Source organism: Sapajus apella, unplaced genomic scaffold, assembly GCF_009761245.1.
Source record: "Sapajus apella isolate SASKATOON/1434 unplaced genomic scaffold, GSC_monkey_1.0 scaffold2, whole genome shotgun sequence".
NCBI classification, from domain to species: Eukaryota; Metazoa; Chordata; class Mammalia; order Primates; family Cebidae; genus Sapajus; species Sapajus apella.
Genome location: NW_022436942.1, coordinates 25,705,584 through 25,725,189, shown reverse-complemented (window position 1 = coordinate 25,725,189; position 19,606 = coordinate 25,705,584). Strand labels below are relative to the sequence as shown.

At 41.3% G+C, this 19,606-nt stretch overlaps 1 protein-coding gene across 7 annotated transcripts in view; it reads left to right on the top strand.

Moving 5' to 3' along the window:
* The window catches only part of DIP2B (disco interacting protein 2 homolog B), a 269,005-nt gene that overhangs the window by 119,753 nt on the left and 129,646 nt on the right, over positions 1-19,606 (top strand). For all 7 annotated transcript variants that reach the window (XM_032293570.1, XM_032293562.1, XM_032293545.1 and 4 more), the window contains exon 2: positions 16,629-16,700. In XM_032293570.1, coding sequence (XP_032149461.1) covers positions 16,629-16,700 — 72 coding nt within the window. The remainder of the gene's footprint in view (positions 1-16,628; positions 16,701-19,606) is intronic.

Here is a 19,606-nt window from a genome sequence, read left to right as displayed (position 1 = left end):
CCTGGCCCACATTTGATTATTTCTAGCTTTTATTCTAGAATAATCATTTTTTAAATTACTACTATCACTGTCACCATAAGGAATGGTTAGACTGCCTAATATCACATTTCCAATATTGATAGCCTTGGAAGTATGTTTTTTAAAATAATACTATATTCAGATGTATGGTGGTATTGGCGAGTGACGACAGAGAAGGAATGGTGGGTAGGGTTTTTTTGTTATTAGGAGTAGTTTTTTTTTTTCTTTTGATTGCCAGTTTTGATTGTGATTTGTACATTGAATGAAATACAGGAAATATCTGCTAGAACTCTGAATTATTATTCCTTGCATTGTTGTCTTTGCTATTTTAGGATAAGGAATGTGTTGTTTCACCCCCCTCCTCCAAGTGAAACTGCAGGAAAGTAAAATTTTCTGTAGTGATATTGGAGATGTAAATATCTTTAGGGGGACAATAGACACACAAATTAAAGAGAGAAAGGATTCTATATCAGCCAAGCCAAAAGTTTTATCTCCTAAACATTGGTGGATAGGTGTTTATAAGATTGCATGTCATTTATAAGAATCCTTAAGCAGTTCATCATAGTTCTTTGTTTCACTCTATTTTAAGTGCTTTCTTGCCTGCTAAAGGATATCAGCTCTTGTACTACCGAAATGCCCTGTTATGCTTTCTGTTACAAATTTATAGCTGCAAGATCATTTTTATTCTTTTTGGTTGCTTTGCCACCCTTCCTCGAGCCTCTATTCCTAAGAGCGTTATTAACGTTTAACATTTATTCTTTTGCTGAGGCTGCATTGAGGGGTGTGGGTTGTTTTTATTTAATCTTTAATAATAGTGACCACCAGCTAGTTATTGCCAGGAAAAGAGGAACCAGAAGCAGCAGCTGGCTGTCTTTGTTGACTGTAAGATCCAGAGTGGATCCAGTGGGTTTAGGAGCTCCCTCTCCCTCCCCACCACTGCCTCCAGTGGTTTTATTCTCTTCTTTTCACCCACCCCCAGTGCTGGATCCCTTCATTCGCTCTTTCACCCCTGAACATCCACCACCACCATGTCCCCCAAAGCCATTCCCTGGACCAGCAATAATTTATTTAGTCTCTGTCCCTCCCTTGGTCTTTTAGGAAGAAATGCCCAAGAAAACTTGAATTTTAGCATTTTCTTTACAGTCTTCTGTATTCTTGATCACTTGTCATGGCTTTTGTCTTTACGTCTAGGTGCAAAGTAAGGAAAGAAAAGCAAATATAAAGCTGGCATGGTGGCTCTTGCCTATAATCGCAGCACTTTGGGAAGCCAAAGCAGGAAGACTGCTTGAACCCAGTAATTTGAGACCAGCCTAGGCAAGATGGCACTATCCTGGCTCTAAAAAAGGAAAAAGGGAAAGAAAGCCAGATATATTGGCCAGGGGAGGTGGCTCACACATGTAATCTCAGCACATTGAGAGGCTGAGGTGGGGGGCACCCTGTCTCTACAAAAAATACAAAAAATTAGCAGGGCATTGTGGTACGCACCTGTAGTTCCAGCTATTCAGGAGGCTGAGATGGGAATGTGTCAAGGCTGCAGTGAGCTGTGATTGCACAACTGCACTCCAGTCTGGGCAACAGAGTAAGACACTGTCTTGAAAAGCAAATGGGGAAATAGAGAAGAATTCCCTTAGGAGGAACCTTTACACCCTCCTGAGGGCCCTTCCCTGATTTATTTCAGCATTCTTTCTTTTTTTTTTTTTTTTTTTTGAGACAGAGTTTTGCTCTTGTTACCCAGGCTGGAGTGCAATGGCGCGATCTCGGCTCACCGCAACCTCCGCCTCCTGGGTTCAGGCAATTCTCCTGCCTCAGCCTCCCGAGTAGCTGGGATTACAGGCACGTGCCACCATGCCCAGCTAATGTTTTGTATTTTTAGTAGAAACGGGGTTTCACCATGTTGACCAGGATGGTCTCAATCTCTTGACCTCATGATCCACCCGCCTCGGCCTCCCAAAGTGTTGGGATTACAGGCGTGAGCCACCGCGCCCGGCCTGCATTCTTTCTTTTTGGAATCCTGTTATTTCTTCTTGAGGGTGGTATGTTCGGCTCACGCTGTCACCCAGGCTGGAGTGCAGTGGTGCAACCTCTGCCTCCTGGGCTCAAGTGATTCTCCTGCCTCAGCCCTCAACCTCCCGAGTAGCTGGGATTACAGGTGTGCACCATCATCTTGGGCTAATTTTTGTATTTTTAGTAGAAATGCAGTTTCACCATCTCTACTTGACCAAGCTTGTCTTGAGCTCCTGGCCTCCCAAAGTGCTGAGATTATAGGCATGAACCACTGTGCCCGGCCTTTCCCATAATACTTTTGAAAAGTTACAGAAATTAGGTTGATAGTATTGCAGATCATTTATTCAACAGTATTTATTGCTGATTGGTTGATTACTGATCAGTAAGTGCTTGCTAGCCTGGATCATTGCTTGCTTCCATCTTCTTTTCCTGTTACACCCCAGCTCTACGTTATTTGAACTATCAGCCTTCTCTCTCAGACACTACTGGAGAAAATTACTAAACTGTGGAGCATAACTAAAAATAATTCTGTTCCCCTGTCTCCCTTGACTCTCAGCGCTGTCAGCAAAAAGCTTAAGAGAGGCAGCACTGAGAGGTAGTTAAGAGTTTGGATGCTGGAGCCAGACCATCTGCTTTGAAGCTGACTCTCAGTGTTGCATCCTTGTGCAGGTCAGTTAATTTCCCTCTGTCTCACATTCTCACCTGGAAATTGAGATTCATAATACCTTCCATGGGATTGTTTTGAGGACTACATGTGTTAATGTATGTGAATGCTTAGATGAATGGTACTTGGAACGAAATAAGCAGTGAATGAATATAGAGGGGAAAATAGACAAGAAAACCTTCACTCTGACTCCTGTGCAGAAAGAAATTTAGAGGTCATTAAGCCAGAGCCCTGTCATCTTCTGTCCTCACTCCCAGAGCTCCAACACCTATACCTGCCTACCTATTTTCTCAGAGAAAAGGTATCTCTAAAGTCCTACAATGCTTTAAACCTTTGATACATACTGACAAACACAGAAAAAGATAATTGTTCAATACGGTGGGGTAGAAAGACTGTTTGCCTATTTGCGTATTCGAGGTGACTGGCCCAAGACTTTCATTTCCCTGAAGCTCTGCCAAACTGCCCCAAGGGACTGAGTATTAACACTTCCACACCCATAAAGCACTCACAGATCAGGGCAGGTTGGGAAACCCTGGCCCCAACCACTGACAACATTAACCCTAATCAAACTTGTAATTAAATCATTAATTATAGAATTCTTTTCAGATATCTCTCTATGCTAGAAGAAACTATAAACTTTATCACTATGCCTATAAATGTTGGGGCTTATGTCCCACTAAAGTAGTGCGTTGTACGTGGGAAGTTCTTAGTATTTGTTGGTTGAATCAATGTCTAATAGTTTTCTTTATAACTTACATGTTTGTCCATCTGTAAGAAAAAGAAAAAAAAAAACCTCGCCTGCTTTGACTCTAGCCTTCTGTAATACTACCCCATATCTCATTCCCTTTATAAAAAAACATTGCAAGAAGGAAATCTATTGCTCTCACTTTACCTCTTACTCATTCTTCAGTGTCCTAAATAATCTGTTTTCTTCCTTCGGTATTCCTTTAAAACCGTTCTTACCTGGGCCACTGGTGATCTACTTGCCAAATCCAGTAGTTGTTTTTGATCCTTATTTTATATTTGTGACAGTGCACTCATCTTCTCGTCTCTTCCTCCATTCTCCTCATTCCCTCCTGGTCTCCCCACTGTGGGTCAGCATTGTCTCCATTTCCTCTGCCAGTTCTTTAAATGTTAGTTTACCCCAGGATTCCTTTTCTGGCTGCCTTTTTCTCTCATGTTGCATTCCTTCTGGGTGATATCATTCACACCCAAGGCTTCAGCTACCACCTCCTACGCTTGATGGTTCTAAAATCTATATATCCATGCTAGAGTTTATCTTTTCTGTTGCCTGCTGGATATCCTCCCTTGTTTTTGACTTGCCATATGTAACAGTGCCAGACAAATGGTATTCATCAAAAATTGAGCTAACGCAGTCTTAGAGCCCATGAGATCCTTATTCCTACAGATGAAGAGACTGAGGCCCAGAGACATACAGTGGCTTGCCCAGTATCAGATAAATAGTTTGCAACAAAATGGGGAGGAAAACCTAAGTCTCTGGACACTTGGAACACAGGTTTATAAACCTTTGCCAAACACAGAATGGTGATGGTTGCTGCCTCATTGGAAAAACATTTTTCCACTCTAGCCTAAGTGACCTGCTTTCGCGATCCCCATGCTGTGGCAGTGGCAGTATTCTCCTTACTTGTGTTTTTACCTGTGCATCTTTGGTTTCCAGAGCAGTATGAATTGGCTACCACAAGATTCTTCCCTTCTTTAAAAGTTGTCACTTTTTTTGCGCTTGCCAAAGGACATACTTAGATTTTGATCACCGTTACTTTTATCTAGACTATCGATGAAGAATGCCTGGCACATGCACCGTTTAATTCAGATTCACTGGTATAGATGCTTTTACTCATTGCCTGGTCTTGCTCCAGTTGATGCAAGAATAAAAGCAGAGGATACCTAGCTTTTAACACTAGAACACTAGAAACAGTTTTCTTAATCTTCAGAGAAAAAGAAAAAGGGGGAAAGAAGAAGCAGCTATGATGAAAATTACCTTTTTCCCCCCCTGCCATTTTTTTTTTCTTTTTTTGGGAAGTTTGGCAACATTCGTAATTAGATGTGTGTAACACTGTTTTGTGCATAATGGCATGGTTTATTTACATACATTTACATATATGTATTTTAAGTGATCTCTGCTCATTTCTGGTTTAGATATTTGTACACTCCTCTTTGCGACATCATTTTTCCTTCTTTTAGGCTCTTAGCATCCAAAGGCACTATCTTTGTTGGCTCTTAGTGCTGAGTCTAGTACCACGATGCGAGTCTAGCACGGTGGAGAGACTTTAGTGATACCCGATGCATTCTCTTTTTTTAAAAGAGAATTTACTAACCCAGAATTTTCTAGGTACTCCTTTTAAAGGTAGTTATTCTTAGGATTTAAGGGTGGGGTTGGGGCTGGGGAGTTGTCAACTAAAACAAGTTGAGTATGTGCTGTGTGCCAGGGACTTTTGCATTTATTCTCTCATTGAAGACTCATCATAAACACTCAAGGTAGGAGTTTTTCCAGTTTTACCTATTAGGAAACTAAGGCACAGGGTTGTTAAGTAACTTGTCAAGAAGCAAGTAAACAGCAGACTCAGCGTTCAAACCCAGATCTGCTTCATGCTAGAACCCGTGCTTTTTCTATTGACTGAACCAACCCCTGGACCCCTCCTGTCCCTTTGAAACCTTCAGGTCATTTGTATAGTAAACTTCTTACTTGCAGGCATGGTTTTTCTGAGTGGACAAATGAACATACCTTTTGCATTAGATGATTAATTTAACCAGTGCCTGATGATGAGACTTACAGATCAGTTTCTCAGTGTTTTAAGTGTTTTACTTTGTTGCTTTTTGTTTGAACTTGCCTGGTGCCTTAGGTGAAATACCATTTGTAAGAAGTCATATATGTTTGACCTAGAAAACAAGGCTCTGCAGCCAAAGCAATTCTATGGTTTGTGTTTGAGGAGAAAGCAGTATGTGCTTATTCTCTAGTTCTTGACATGGAAAATGTCTAGTCGTCCTAAATGAGGTGAGAGGATATCTACTGAGAATGGAAATTTGAACGTCCTGAAGTTAATTTCCTTGAAAAATTGTAAGATTAGCAAGGTTGAGTTAAAAGTAAACTGTAGCTTTTATAGGCTGCCAGTTGAAGACTTTTAGAACCATGGATTTTATTCCAAAAAAAAACTAGATAAAATACAAATTTTCATCTTTCCACAGATTGAAGTACTTTTTTTTTTGGAGAAATCAGATTGAAGTAGTTTAACACAGCTTTATTTCTGGCTAAACTATGAAAATGTTGTATCTTTTTACTCTCCTTTCATTATAAGATTAATTCTACCTCTGTAGAAGGAAACTGCAGAGAGTTTTTAAAATAATTCAAGGTTAAGTCTTTGGAGTCCTATCTTTCAGTAAGATACAGCAAGAAAAACGGGAAGACAGAGGCCCAGAGCTGGTTTAAGGGTTAAGTTCCTTGTTTTGTATGACTATGAGCTTCATTTTGTATGTTTGTGAGCCTTTCTAGATCACCTCTGGAGGGAGGATATTTGAAGATGAGTGGCTGCTATATATAATGCATCGTATAGAATTATTGTGAGGAGAACATGATAAAATATAATAATGAAATTTTTGTTTTCTAGCCAGCATCTCCTGGATAGAATTTACATCCTCTGCCTTTTTCAGCATTGCTTTAAGATTGACCTCATTCACATTCTCAGCTATATTTTTATCTCTTTATGAGCCTACTTATCTCCCTCATGTATGAGTAGTAATAACCCTAGCCCTACTCCCCATCTCTAGCCATAGCCAACATGAACCACCTTCCTGGTCTAAAATTTACATGTAAAGGATAGAATAGGATGATTAGATACAGGTATAGATTTGAAGATGTTGACTCTTAGAACTCTTACTTTAGTCTCTCGTTTCTTCCCCTCCTAATTACTCCTTAACAAAACAGAAAGGCCATAGTCTATGTAGATGAATATTTAGTAATGATGTATAATGATTTATTTATTTATTTATTTATTTATTACTATTTTTGAAACAGCAGTTGGACACAGTTTCCACAATTGGCTGTCTCATTTTAAAAGATGAAAGGGGTTGGGTGCAGTGGCTCGTGCCTGTAATCCCAGCACTTTGGGAGGCCAAGGCAGGTGGATCACTTGAGGTCAGGAGTTTGAGACCAGTCTGGCCAACATGGTGAAACCCTGTTTTTACTAAAAATACAAAAATTAGCCGGGAGTGGTGGCATTTGCCTGTAGTCCCAGCGACTCGGGAGGCTGAGGCAGGAGAAGCACTTGTACCCGGGAGGTGGAGGTTGCAGTGAGCAGAGATCATACCACTGCACTCCAGCCTGGGCAACAGAGAGAGACTCCTTCTCAAAAAATAAAATAAAATAAAATAAAAGGTGAAAGAGATTAAAAGAGACAGTTCAGCCAGGGTGCTGTTGAGGAGTAGAATAATTGTTTATACATTTTGGAAAGTCAACTATATTTTGAAGTGATTCATAGTAATTGCTTATGTTATTATTCATTTATGAACAATAGGTTTTACGTTTTTAAATTGCATCTGATTTAGGGGGCACCTACAAATAACAATGGACAAAGAGCAGTAAGAAAAGGCCAGAGATTCTAGTCTAGCTTAGGCAAGACATTTATCTTTTCACATCTCAGTTTCTTGTTTTCATGAGGGTAATGCCTTTTCTGTTTAATGAAGAAGGCTTTTAGCCAAATTAAATTAATTGATGTCAGAATGCTTTGAAAAGTTAAAGAATAAAAAATTTAAAAATTGAAAAGAATGTTTTGAAAAGTTAGATTGGTGGTAGTATTATATAGTGTCATTTTTGAAGAGCGATGTAAAGTGATGGGCCCATGAGGTGACTATCAACCCTCAACGTCAAGTGTCTGAAAATTTCATGGTGAGGCACAAATGGCCAACTCCCTCTGACTAGGCTGCAGGAGCAGCAATAGGGCCATCTCTGTTCATCAGCGATTGAAATTACAGTTTCTATGTCTGCTGTTACAAGCATGCTACTCTCTTCCAAACTCTGGGTTTTATCAACTATGCCTTCATCCTCAGTGTCTATGTTTTCTGACAGTCATCCTTCAAGACCCAACCCAAGAGCAACTTTTGTGATGTCTTCTCAGTCTTTCTGAAGTAGAATTTAGAGCTTTTCTCTGAAAATGAATATACAATAGTGTTTAAGAGCAGGGGCTCTGGAGCCATTTCTGCCTGGATTCAAATCCTGATCACAGCACTTACTAGGTGTAACTGTAGGCAAATTGCTTAAACTTCTGTGCCTTACTGTCTTTACCTATAAAATGAGAATAATGATGATAATATCACCTGATAGGGCTGTTATGAGGCTCTTGGAACAGAGGCTGATACATAGTAGGCCCTTGATAAGTGTCATTTTACTTATATGTTCTTATCAAGTATTATAATTTTAATTATCATTGTCTCCTTCTTCCCATGGGACTTTGCAAATAATCTCAAGTGTAGCACTTGCACTTTTATTGTAATATTTGTTTAGACTGGGAACTCCTTGGAAGCAAAGATGCTACAGGTATTGATCGACTTACGACCTATGCAACTTACGACCATTCGACTTTATGACCACAATTGCTAGCCACGACTGCTCCGCGTCTGGCAGCGCAAACGTTGCCCAGCTGGGCGTACAGCAGTGTGGACCAGCTTCTGGCAGCACTACCATCTCCACGTGCACTATTTCAACTGTTATCCCAGACTCGGTACAGCAATTTGTGTTTTGTGTCTTGGATATTTTTCATCAAACCCCTCCCAATAAACTTCTTATACATTTCGAAGCAATGGACCCAAACATCGAACGATTTGCAAGGATTGAACGGATGGCGCACGATGTGTTTCATCCGTATCGTGAAATTTATGAAGGAAAAAAGAAACATACAATTCAAACAAAGCTCACCATGTTTATGAAAAAACCAACTCTGGTAACCCCAACTGCTGCCTCAGATGACGACATCAACGATCCGCAGCCAAGCACCAGCGGCCAATAAAATGTTTTGTACATGTTTATATATTTTGATATGTTTTGCAATTGGGAAAATGTTTCCTATGGTATTTTTTGCACCTGTATTTTGTAATTTTGTATGTTTTGCAAATATTAAACCAGTTGTACTGGTAATGCAGTGTTTTACTTAAACCTGACGAATGTAAAAATAAGAAACAAAATGGTGTAGAGATGATACAAATGGCATAAAATGAACAAAGAAAATTACGATATATAACAATAATGAAAGAAAATTATGATAAAATATGACTTAAAGATTTTTATAACATCATTTCACAGTACTGTACATATAGCCTACTCAACTTATGACCAAATCATGTTACGACTGGTCTGTCGGAACCAATCGTGGTCGTTAAGTCGAGCACTAGCTGTATTTTGTTTGTCTTTGCTTAAAGATCTGCATATCATCCAATCAGTGCTCAAAAATGCCTTTACAGCACTCTCACAATCCCACCCCGCCTCCCCCAGCCCCCATCATCACCTCTGACTACATAGCTGTGACTTTAAGGCAGGGTTGCTTGGCACATGCTCTTTTATTTCCACTGGGGCAGGAAGTTTATGGCTGCAGCTGTAATCCTTGCTCTCTGTCCATTAAGATTGTTCCCCACAGAACAAGTTATACATAAGACTTGATGACCCTCCAGAATTTTCCAGATGTTGTGTTTATTAAGTCCCAATTGCTCAATGTACTGCACAAGGTCATAAGTACTGTACAAGGCTACTTAGCATTACCCCATTTCTCTGGGAGATAGGAATCCTGAACAACTACCAAATATGGCCATGCCTGTACAGAGCCAGCCAGCAGCAGAGTAAAACTTAGCTGACCACTGAGTGACTGTATCATTAGGAATTTATATCACCTTTCTGATAAGAGAATGAAAAGCCAGACCCAAACCAAATGTCATCTGCTCTGTAAAGCATTTCTTTCCCTACTTAGGCCAAGATGGAGATGCGTCCTTCTAGGTTCCGTGCTGCATTTATATGCATGTCTCCCATGGCACTTAATTATGGAGTGTTAGTCATGTTTGTTTGCCTCTGACTCTTCTCTGTGACATAATTGTCTACCCCTACCACCCTTGGGCAGTAGGGTAGGCTTTTAGTCAATGTTTGTTGGTGTTATTTTCTATAGCCCAGGCCCTATTTTAAATCACAATGAAAACTTTGCAAGGGAGATATTTCCCCCATTTCATAGATATAGAAACTGAGGCTCTGCTGGGCACATTGGCTTGCAACTGTAATCCCAACACTTTGGGAGGCCAAGGCAGGAGGATTGCTTGAGCCCAGGAGTTTGAGACTGGCCTGGGCAATAGTGAGACCCTTGTCTCTACAAAAAACTTTTTAAAAAATTAGCTGGGCATGTTGGCATGCCCATCTAGTTCCAGCTACTCAGGAGGCTAAGGCAGGAGGGTCGCTTGAGCCCGCCTGGTGTTGAGGCTGCAGTGAGCCATGATTGTGTTGTTGCACTACGGCCTGGGTGACAGATTGAGACCCTGTCTCAGAAAAAGAAACAGATTTATCAAGAAGTAAAACTTGGCTAGAGTCCTTTTGCCTCAGATGTGGTTCTGTCTAGCTGATACTCTTGACCTCTTCACCACAGCACGGTGTCACCCACCTCACTGGTGTAAATCATACCTAACTGCTTACTACTTATGTGACTGTTCTCCCTACCACCTTGTGGCTTTTAGGAGGCTTGGGTGGCCAGTAGGCTCACATACACCTCCTCACAGTCCTCTCTCAATCAACTTGAAGATGATTGATGGGCCACTTGTGCCAAGCCGTTTCCATTGATCCCAGGTGGTGAGAAGTTGGGAACATATGTTCTTTGTACTCAGTGTCACACATGTGTCTTTCTTTCTTTCTCTTTTTTGAGACGGAGTTTCGCTCTTGTTACCCAGGCTGGAGTGCAATGGCGCGATCTTGGCTCACCGCAACCTCCGTCTCCTGGGTTCAGGCAATTCTCCTGCCTCAACCTCCTGAGTAGCTGGGATTACAGGCACGCGCCACCATGCCCAGCTAAACACATGTGTCTTTCTGTATGCTGCTGGCTGTTGAAGACTGTGGTAATTCTGATGCGGCTGGACCATCTCGCAGCTCATGGGTCCCAGACTCCCCACAACCAGTCTTTTGTTGGTTTAGGACAGTGTCTCCGTACAACGTTCTGTGCCTCCACTCCTGCCAAGTGCTGCAGGCACCTAGATGAAAGATGTTACTCTAGTGGGAGGGGAAGGCTAATCTTCCCTGTATTTGTTTATTTCTTAAAAAAAAAACCAAAATTTGAATTCTGGGCACAGTGGCTCACGTCTATAATCCCAGCACTTTGGGAGGCCGACATGGGCAGATCATGAGGTCAAGAGATTGAGACCATCCTGGCCAACATGGTGAAACCCCATCTCTACTAGAAATACAAAAATTAGCTTGGCGTGGTGGCGGACGCCTGTAGTCTCAGCTACTTGGGAGGCTGAGGCAGGAGAATCACTTGAACCTGGGAGGCGGAGGCTGCAGTAAGCTGAGATCATGCCACTGAACTGCAGCCTGCCGACACAGCGAGGCTCTGTCTAAAAAAAAAAAAAAAAAAAAAAACTTGAAGAACAGGTTTACCTTAGACATATGCCATTTTAATGCAAATTTTATATAGATATTATGATTCTCCTTCTTGTTCTATATGCCAGATGGCAAAAAGTCTGTTCTGAGTAAGAAAGCCTGTGGTGTGACCCATTGTCTAAGCCCCAGAGGTTCTGTGCTCTCCCTTGAGGCTGGATAGCCCAGCCAACATTCTTCCCCCTTCTCGAAATCGGTTCCCTCCTCACCTTGAGTCCACAGAACCATCCAGCATACCCCAGACAGGATTCCTCACTGTAGCAATTTCCAGACTTGCCTGGCTTTAGGACTCATTTGAAAATGCTTGTTAGAAGTAGAGATTTCTGGATCTTAATCCAGACTTAGTGCGTTAGAGTCTCCGTGGGAGGGGTCTGTGAATTCGTAGTTTTGCAAGTTCCTTGGGAGACTCTTAAAAATTGGACAGGGTTGAAAAGAATTGCTTTAGTGCAGCAAAATCTGTAAGTACAGGTGGTGAGGATGATTTAAGAGCACATACTATAGGTGGCAACCACAGAAATGTGAAATAACAGATTTTCACTGAATTATTTCTGTCTGGTCTTGCCCTCTAGCTAAGGAATGTATCTATATCTGGCGTGGAGTTCTCTAGCTTTTAGTGCCTTGTGATTTATGTACTATTCCTCTCTTCAGGCAGTCCAAGCATTGCTTTTGCGTTCACCTTTAAGGCCTAGCTGTCAAGTTTCAGTAAACTTCAGGTCCACTAAATTCCTCTCCCTGGCCCTTTCACTTCTTGCTAAAGAACTCTTTTTCTTCCATTTCTAGTTTTCCACCCAAGTACACATGTCTCTTTGATTTATTGTACTCTCACTGCCTCCATTTTATTAATTCATTCAGTCACTCATTCAACAAGCGTCTATTGTGCCAGGCTGTGGGCGGGCTACAGTGATGAACAAGACACAATCCCTGCCCTCAAGTGCACAGTCTAGTAGGGAGACATGGGGTGTAAACACATAATTAAAATACCAGTGGTGCGCTAAGTGCTGTCACATACATGTATGCAGATTTGTAGGAGCACTAGGAGGAAGTAGTGGAAGCCCTCACAGAGGGATGACTTTTGAGCAGGGTCTCGTAGTCAGAAAAGGGGGAGGGCATTTTAAAGTTGCTGTAGGCCTAGCATCGTAGTCCTCACATTCTCACTGCAGCTCAGCTTCTTCCAGGTCTCCTTAATTTCTTTGCTCATTTGTGGGTCTGATGGAGCTAATTGGCATGGCTGAACTAGACTCTCTTTCTTGATTGACCTCTTTCAAAACATGAGGAGGTTAGTAGTTGATTAATGTCCAGGATGCCAAATCTAACAGATTGTCCCACGATCATTTACTGACAGTGCCTGACTGAGACTTAAGCACTGAAGAAAGCTTTTTAAAGGCCTTTCACTTTGTCACTTTGCCAGATGTGTTCTGAGCCATCAGAAGTGTCCTTTGTGCCAGGATGGGGGTGGAAGTAGAGGATTTTGTGAGTCGGGAATGGGACAGAAGAATGCTCTGGTATTTCTTTTACAATAGAAGACATGGTTTCCTGTTACTAATGACGGTTTCCTTGGTACGCTCCTGTACCCCTGTTAGCTGTGTGTATTGTTTGAAATTTCCTAAAGTCTTGAGTTGGCTAATTTGAAAAGGTTTAATTAATTTTTTTAACAAAAATTCACAGAAAGTTTCTGTATTTCACTAGGGAAACAGATGAAGGACCATTGTACTTAAATTTGTATAGCGTAGTAAGTAGTCATGATTGAAGTTTTAAAATATTTATTGTTTCTTGAAATAATGTTCATTGTAGAACAATTAGAGCAAAAAGGAAAGAAGGAAAAGAAACTAATACCACTTCATAATCTTGCAGGCCATAGCTAACCCCTGTTGATATTTTGGTGTGTAAACATCCACATTTTTCCAGTGCATACATGAAAAAAAATTTTTACATGTATGCAAACACATTATTATTTTTTTTTACCCCATCCAATGGCCTATCAAAAATTTTATCCTTAAAATTGAATATACTATGTAAACCATCTTGTTAGCAAATATACACCTATGGACCATTCGTTATTAGAGAGAAAAATGTGTACTTAAAAAATTTTTTTTCTTTCTTTCTTTTTTTTTTTTTTTTAACTTTATATGCATTCAGGTCTTGATGGACAGAAAAAATGTGTACTTTTGAGTTTATGTGAATCAGGCTTATTTTTTAAAAATCAAACTCTACTAAAGTATGTAAAACAGTCCAGGTGTGGCTCACACCTGTAATTCTAGCACTTTGGGAGGCTAGGGGGTTGCTTGAGCCCAAGGCCAGCCTGGGCAACAAAGCGAGATTCTGTCTTGAGGAAAAATTTAAAAACTAGCCAGGCATGATGGCCTATTCCTATAGTCCCAGCCTCTTGGGAGGTTGAGGTGGGAAGATCACTTGAGCCCAGGAGTTTGAGGTTGCAGTGGGCTATGATCATGCCACTGTACTCCCTCCAGCCTAGGTGGTAGAGGGAGACCCTGCCTCCATAATATATGTGTATACACCCCCGCCCCCCCGACACACACCCCGTGAAAATCACCCGAGGATAAACAATTTAGTATATGGCCTTCCAGATTATTTTCTGAATATATGCAAACATATCTATTACTTTATTTTTATTTTTCACAGAATCAAATCATGTATACCTACTGTTCTGCAGCTTGCCTTTTACACGTAATGTATTAAAGACATCTCCTGTGGCAATATATTTGGATTACTTGCCTATTATTATATAGATCAGGGTTTTCCATCCTCAGCATTACTGGCATTTTGGGCTGGATAAATCTTTGTTGTAGGACATTGCAGGATGTTAGCAGCATCCCTGACCCCTATCCCCTAGATGCCAGTAGCACCTCTTCTTCCATGATGACAAAAATGTTTCCAACATTGTCACATGTCTCCTGGGGGACAGAACTCTCCTAGTTGAAAGCTACTAATATAGACGATATATAATATAAGCATTTAGATTGCTGCCAGCTTTTGTGTGTGTGTTTTTTTTACTATAAACAATAGAGCACAGGATATTCTGATTGATTTTTGTGTACTTGTGTGAATATTATCATTGAACAAATTCTTAGAAGTACAGCTGCTAAATCAATTTTGATAGAAACCTGCAAATTACGGCTGGGTGTGGTGGCTCACACCTGTAATCCCAGCACTTCGGGAGGCCGAGGCGGGTGGATCACCTGAGGTTGGGAGTTTGAGACCAGCCTGACCAACATGGAGAAACCCTGTCTCTACTAAAAATACAAAATTAGCTGGGCGTGGTGGCGTATGCCTGTAGTCCCAGCTACTTGGGAGGCTGAGGCAGGAGAATCCTTTGAACGTGGGAGGCAGAGGTTGCAGTGAGCTGAGATCCTGCCATTGCACTCCAGCTGGGCAACAAGATTGAAACTCCTTCTTAAAAAAGAAAAAAAAAAAGAAAGAGAGTTGCAGATTAAGAAGATTATATCATTTTACTTTTCAACTATATCCCAATGATTCCAAATCTCTCTTTCCTGAGTTCTGGATCCATAAAACCAACTGTTGATTAGCCATCTCTTCTTATGTGTCCCACAGGCCTGTCCTAAGCTTAACTCTCTTCTTGAAGCTCACCAAACACACACCTCAAGTGAGAAACCACTTCCACCTTACTTTCTTTCCGTGCCTCTCTGATGAAGTCTTCCTCTGTCGCCCAGGACGTAGCACGAGCTCGGCTCACTGTAACCTCCCCGTCTCCTGGGTTCAAGCAATTCTCCTGCCTTAGCCTACTGATTACAGGTGTACGCCACTGCGTTCAGCTAATTTTTTTTTGTTTTTAGTAGAGACAGTGTTTCACTGTGTTGGCCAGGTTGGTCATGAACTCCCAACCTCATGATCTGCCCGCCTTAACCTATCATAGTGCTGGGATTACAGGCATGAGCCACAGCGCCCGGCCCCTACTTTAAACCAGTCAGCAAATCCTATGGTCTTCCTCTTAATTCATTCACTTCATTCATCTCTTCTACCATTAATTCAGGCTACTACTTACTGTTGTCCTGATGCCTGTAGTAGCAGTGGAGCAGTATCTACTCCTTCTGGCTTTTCGTCTTGGTTCCTGACAGCTCATTCTCCCAGCAAGTGTGAACTTGCGGCAGTGCAAAGTGTTAGTCCTCTGCTCTAGCCCTTTTCAGTTATCCCTGCTTCCTCTCCACCATCCATTGCAGCATGGAGGCTGAGGCCAACAGCACCTGACATTTATCACCCTTGATTGCAAATTTGTATTCATTAAATATGCTTTTCCCCCATCAACTGACTATATAATAAGTGAATATTAAAAATTTGAATGTTTAAAGTACTTTTTATACTACAATTTGACCTTTTTCCTGTATTATATATTAGGTTCTATGTAAGGCTTCATGGTAAATAAGTTACCTCTTATTTTAAAAGGTTTTTTTTTTTTTTTTTTTAAAGTAGAGATGGGGTTTCACTGTGTTAGCCAGGATGGTCTCGATCTCCTGACCTCATGATCTGCCCACCTCAGCCTCCCAAAGTGGTGGGATTACAGGCGTGAGCCTCTGCGCTTGGCGTTTCCTGTTCCTTTTAACCCTACTCTCTACCCATCCATCTGTTCCCCTTTCTTTAGTAGCTAGTATATTTCTTGCCACTTCAACTACAGATTTTCTCCTGTTTTTGTCAGTTTATCCTTACTGCATTTGTTGTATATGTACTACTTTGTGTATGCATCATAGATACTTTTAAATTTAACCTTATGGAAAAGAGAGCTACGTGAATAAGACAAAGCAGTGAACCAAGGGAACAGGATGCGGGAATTCCAGTTTCAGGTTCTAGCACAGGTGTTAGGGTACAGGAAGACCTTTTAATTATCCCATCCAGAGCCTGAACTTTGTTTTCTCTTAACTTTATGTGGTTCTGTATAGCAGTATAAGTTAATACCTCAAAAACCAGTTGTACTCATTTGGTAAACTGAAACTCCAGAGAGAAATCCTTGTCAGTCTTGCAGCATTCCATTTTGGGATATCTTAAATACCAAGGAAGTTAGGGAGGCCTAGGAACTTGGAGGTCTCTGTCGTGGTATACAGCAAACTGCTATGCAAGATTGGTTTGGGGACAAGCTCTGCAATATTCTGCAGGAAGTCAGCTCCAAGCCTGTGGGAAATCGTACATAGAAAAATCCTTGGCAAAGAGCCATACATCTCCCCACCCTAGCCCCCTGCCTCTATATGCGGTAGTTCTATAACGCTGTAATTAATTTTATTTTTACAGTGGTAAACAACAGAGTAAGAATAATGCATAACCTGTTGCTGTTTCTTGCTATTTTAGGGGACATCACCCAGAAAGGCTATGAAAAGAAAAGATCCAAACTCCTGTCTCCTTACAGCCCGCAGACACAAGGTAGGCAATAAAAAATGGTTTCAACTTTCTTAGTATTTTACACCAAAGAGATCCTGTCTTACAAGAGCTCTATCTTTTGTTTGTTCCTGTTTTTCCCTCCCTTCCTCACCAGAGGAGAGAAAAAAAAACAGAAGGAAAGAAAGGAGGAAATGAATCTTAATTGAGGATCTGATGTGTGCTAGGCATTTAAAAAAATACCTAAGGTCATCAGTTAATTTACACAGAACTTGGTTGGTAGTGTGTGAAAGACTGTGCATAACTGAGATGATTCCATGGCAGAAAATACCAAACCATGGAAAAACAGCATCATAATTATGATGGAGCACAAACCTTGATGATGAAGAGCAAGAGGGAGAAAGGAAGGACAGATCTAGTATTGAATGGCAATACTTGAGGATTGGGGGGCAAAACCCTAAATGAACTTGTAGATTAATTCTAAGCCAGACTTACTGCTTCTATAGAGAGACTAGCATGTTGTTTATAGATCAGAAAGTCCTGAGTTAATTTCATGCTTAATTCCAAAGGGATTGCCATAACCTTTGCCTCTAAGCAAGGCTGACTCTAAATAATCATCATATTTTTAAAGTTACTCGATGGCAGGATTTCCTTTGTTAGCCTATTTCTGCTTTAATCACTTTTACTATAGGGTGTTTTGTCTTTTGATTTTCTCCCCCCTTAAACCAAAGTGCATTTCTGCAAGTATGTTATTTGTGGAACTGATGGCTTTTTTTTTTTTTAACTGGATTATAAATATCATGAGGACTCTGTATCTCCCACAGTTCTCATAGTAAGCTTGGCACAGGGCTGATGATCTGTAAATATTTGTTGAATGAACAATGAAATAAATAATAATAATGTTATACCAATATATTTCACTGATGTGCTTGTTTTCGTTCCTGTATTGTTCTTGGAAATACCTTCATAGAGAAGCTAGTAAATCAGTACAGTAAATGCTGATTTAAGATATCTCAGTGAATAGATGCATAAAAAAATGAATTGAGAGAGAAGAGGTGGAAATTGGGCCAGTGACAGCTAATGAAAAGCCAGCTTTTGCTGAGGAAGGCATGACCTAGGAGTTGGGAGGTTACCCTGATTTGTTGCTTATTGTGGATCTGACCCATGCCTCTGAAGGCCCAGAGATTTACTTGAGTCACTTTGTGTAAAAGCAATAACTCAACAAGAGATATAACTCTAAAAAGGACCACAATTTGTTATCCATAGTCAGGCTACACAGAAACCAATTCAGGTTAAAAAAGTCAATTTATGAATTTACTGTGAGATTTTTTTTTTTTTTTTAGATAAAGTCTTGCTCTGTCACCCAGGCTGGAGTGCAGTAGTGTGATCATGGCTCACCACAGCCTCAGTCTCCTGAGTTCAAGTGATCCTCCTGCCTCAGCTCCCTTAGTAGCTGGGACTAAAGATGAGTGCCAGCACACCAAGCTAATTTTTTTTTTTGTGGAGATGAGGTCTCATTTTATTGCCCAGGCTGGTCTTAAACTCCTGAGTTCAAGCAGTACTCCCACCTCAGCCTCCCAAAGCATTGGGGTTATAGATGTGAGCCACCGTGCCTAGCTAGTAAGAGAAATCCCTATGGTCAGCACATTCTTGCCCCATGGGCAAGCCTTATAAGGGGAACCAAATCATTTGCTTAGTGAGTATGGATTTGGTGAATCAGCTGTTTAATTGCAGTAGGCCAAGAGACTGTGGCATATCCCTCCCCAAGTAGGGATGGCCTTGCAGGTGACCTCACAGGGGAAATAGAAGGCATGCGATGACAACCCCCTCAACTTCCTGATGCCACACTTCCCACATCTGTGCCCTTCCACGGTTACTTACTTCCTTCTAGTTAAAAAGATTATCTGCCCCTCCTGCCAAAAGACAGTCCTTTTACCTACGCTTTGGATCCCAACCCCTCCTCCTTTTCCCTCAAACCTTATACTATCCTATGGCACCAAGGATAGGGCAGTGGGAACAGTTCATCTGGGTGCAGTCGTAAGGTACACAGTGTCTGTAGAGAACTTAAAAAGCAATGACGGGCTGGGCGCAGAGGCTTATGCCTATAATCCTGGCACTTTGGGAGGCTGAGGAGGGTGGATCACCTGAGGTCAGGAGTTCAAGACCAGCCTGACCAACATGGAGAAACCCCATCTCTACTAAAAATACAGCTGAATGTGGTGGCACACATCTATAATCCCAGCTACTCAGGAGGCTAAGGCAGGAGAATCACTTGAACCCAGGACGCAGAGGTTGCAGTGAGGCGAGATCATGCCACTGTACTCCAGCCTGAGCCACAGAGTGAGACTCTGTCTCAAAAGATAAATAAAAATATAAAAAACAATGATGAAAATGACAAGAAATTGGTGTGCTTTTTACTACAAAGTATTGTTGTGTGCAGCAATTCACTGTAATAAAGACCTCACTTGCTGAGGCAGACAGCTGCATTGTCCCCTTGGGTCTGCCATTGCTGTCGGGTCCTCAACTCTCTGGTATAGTCACTCTCTTTCAGCCATATTCATCCCTCAGCTGTTGATCATGCTCATTACTGCCCTTTTAAAAAAAATCCTCCATTTACTTGTCAACCACTTTGATTTTCACCCTCTCTGTTGCCCCTTTCTAATCAAACTGCTCAGAACTGTCTTCATACTTAACACTATTTTCTCAACTGCTCACTTTTTAGCCCATTTTAATTTCTTCTGGAGCTATTGCCATCAAATCTCAGTAGTATTCAGCACCCTGTCTCTCAAAACACTTGTTTTGAAGCACTCTTCTTATCTTTTCTTTCTTGCTTGCTTTTGTTTTGAGATAGGGTCTGGCTCTGTTGCCCAGGCTGGAGTGCAGTGGTGTGATCTGGGCTGGCTGCAACCTCTGCCTCCTAGGCTCAAGCGATCCACTTGCCTCAATCTCCC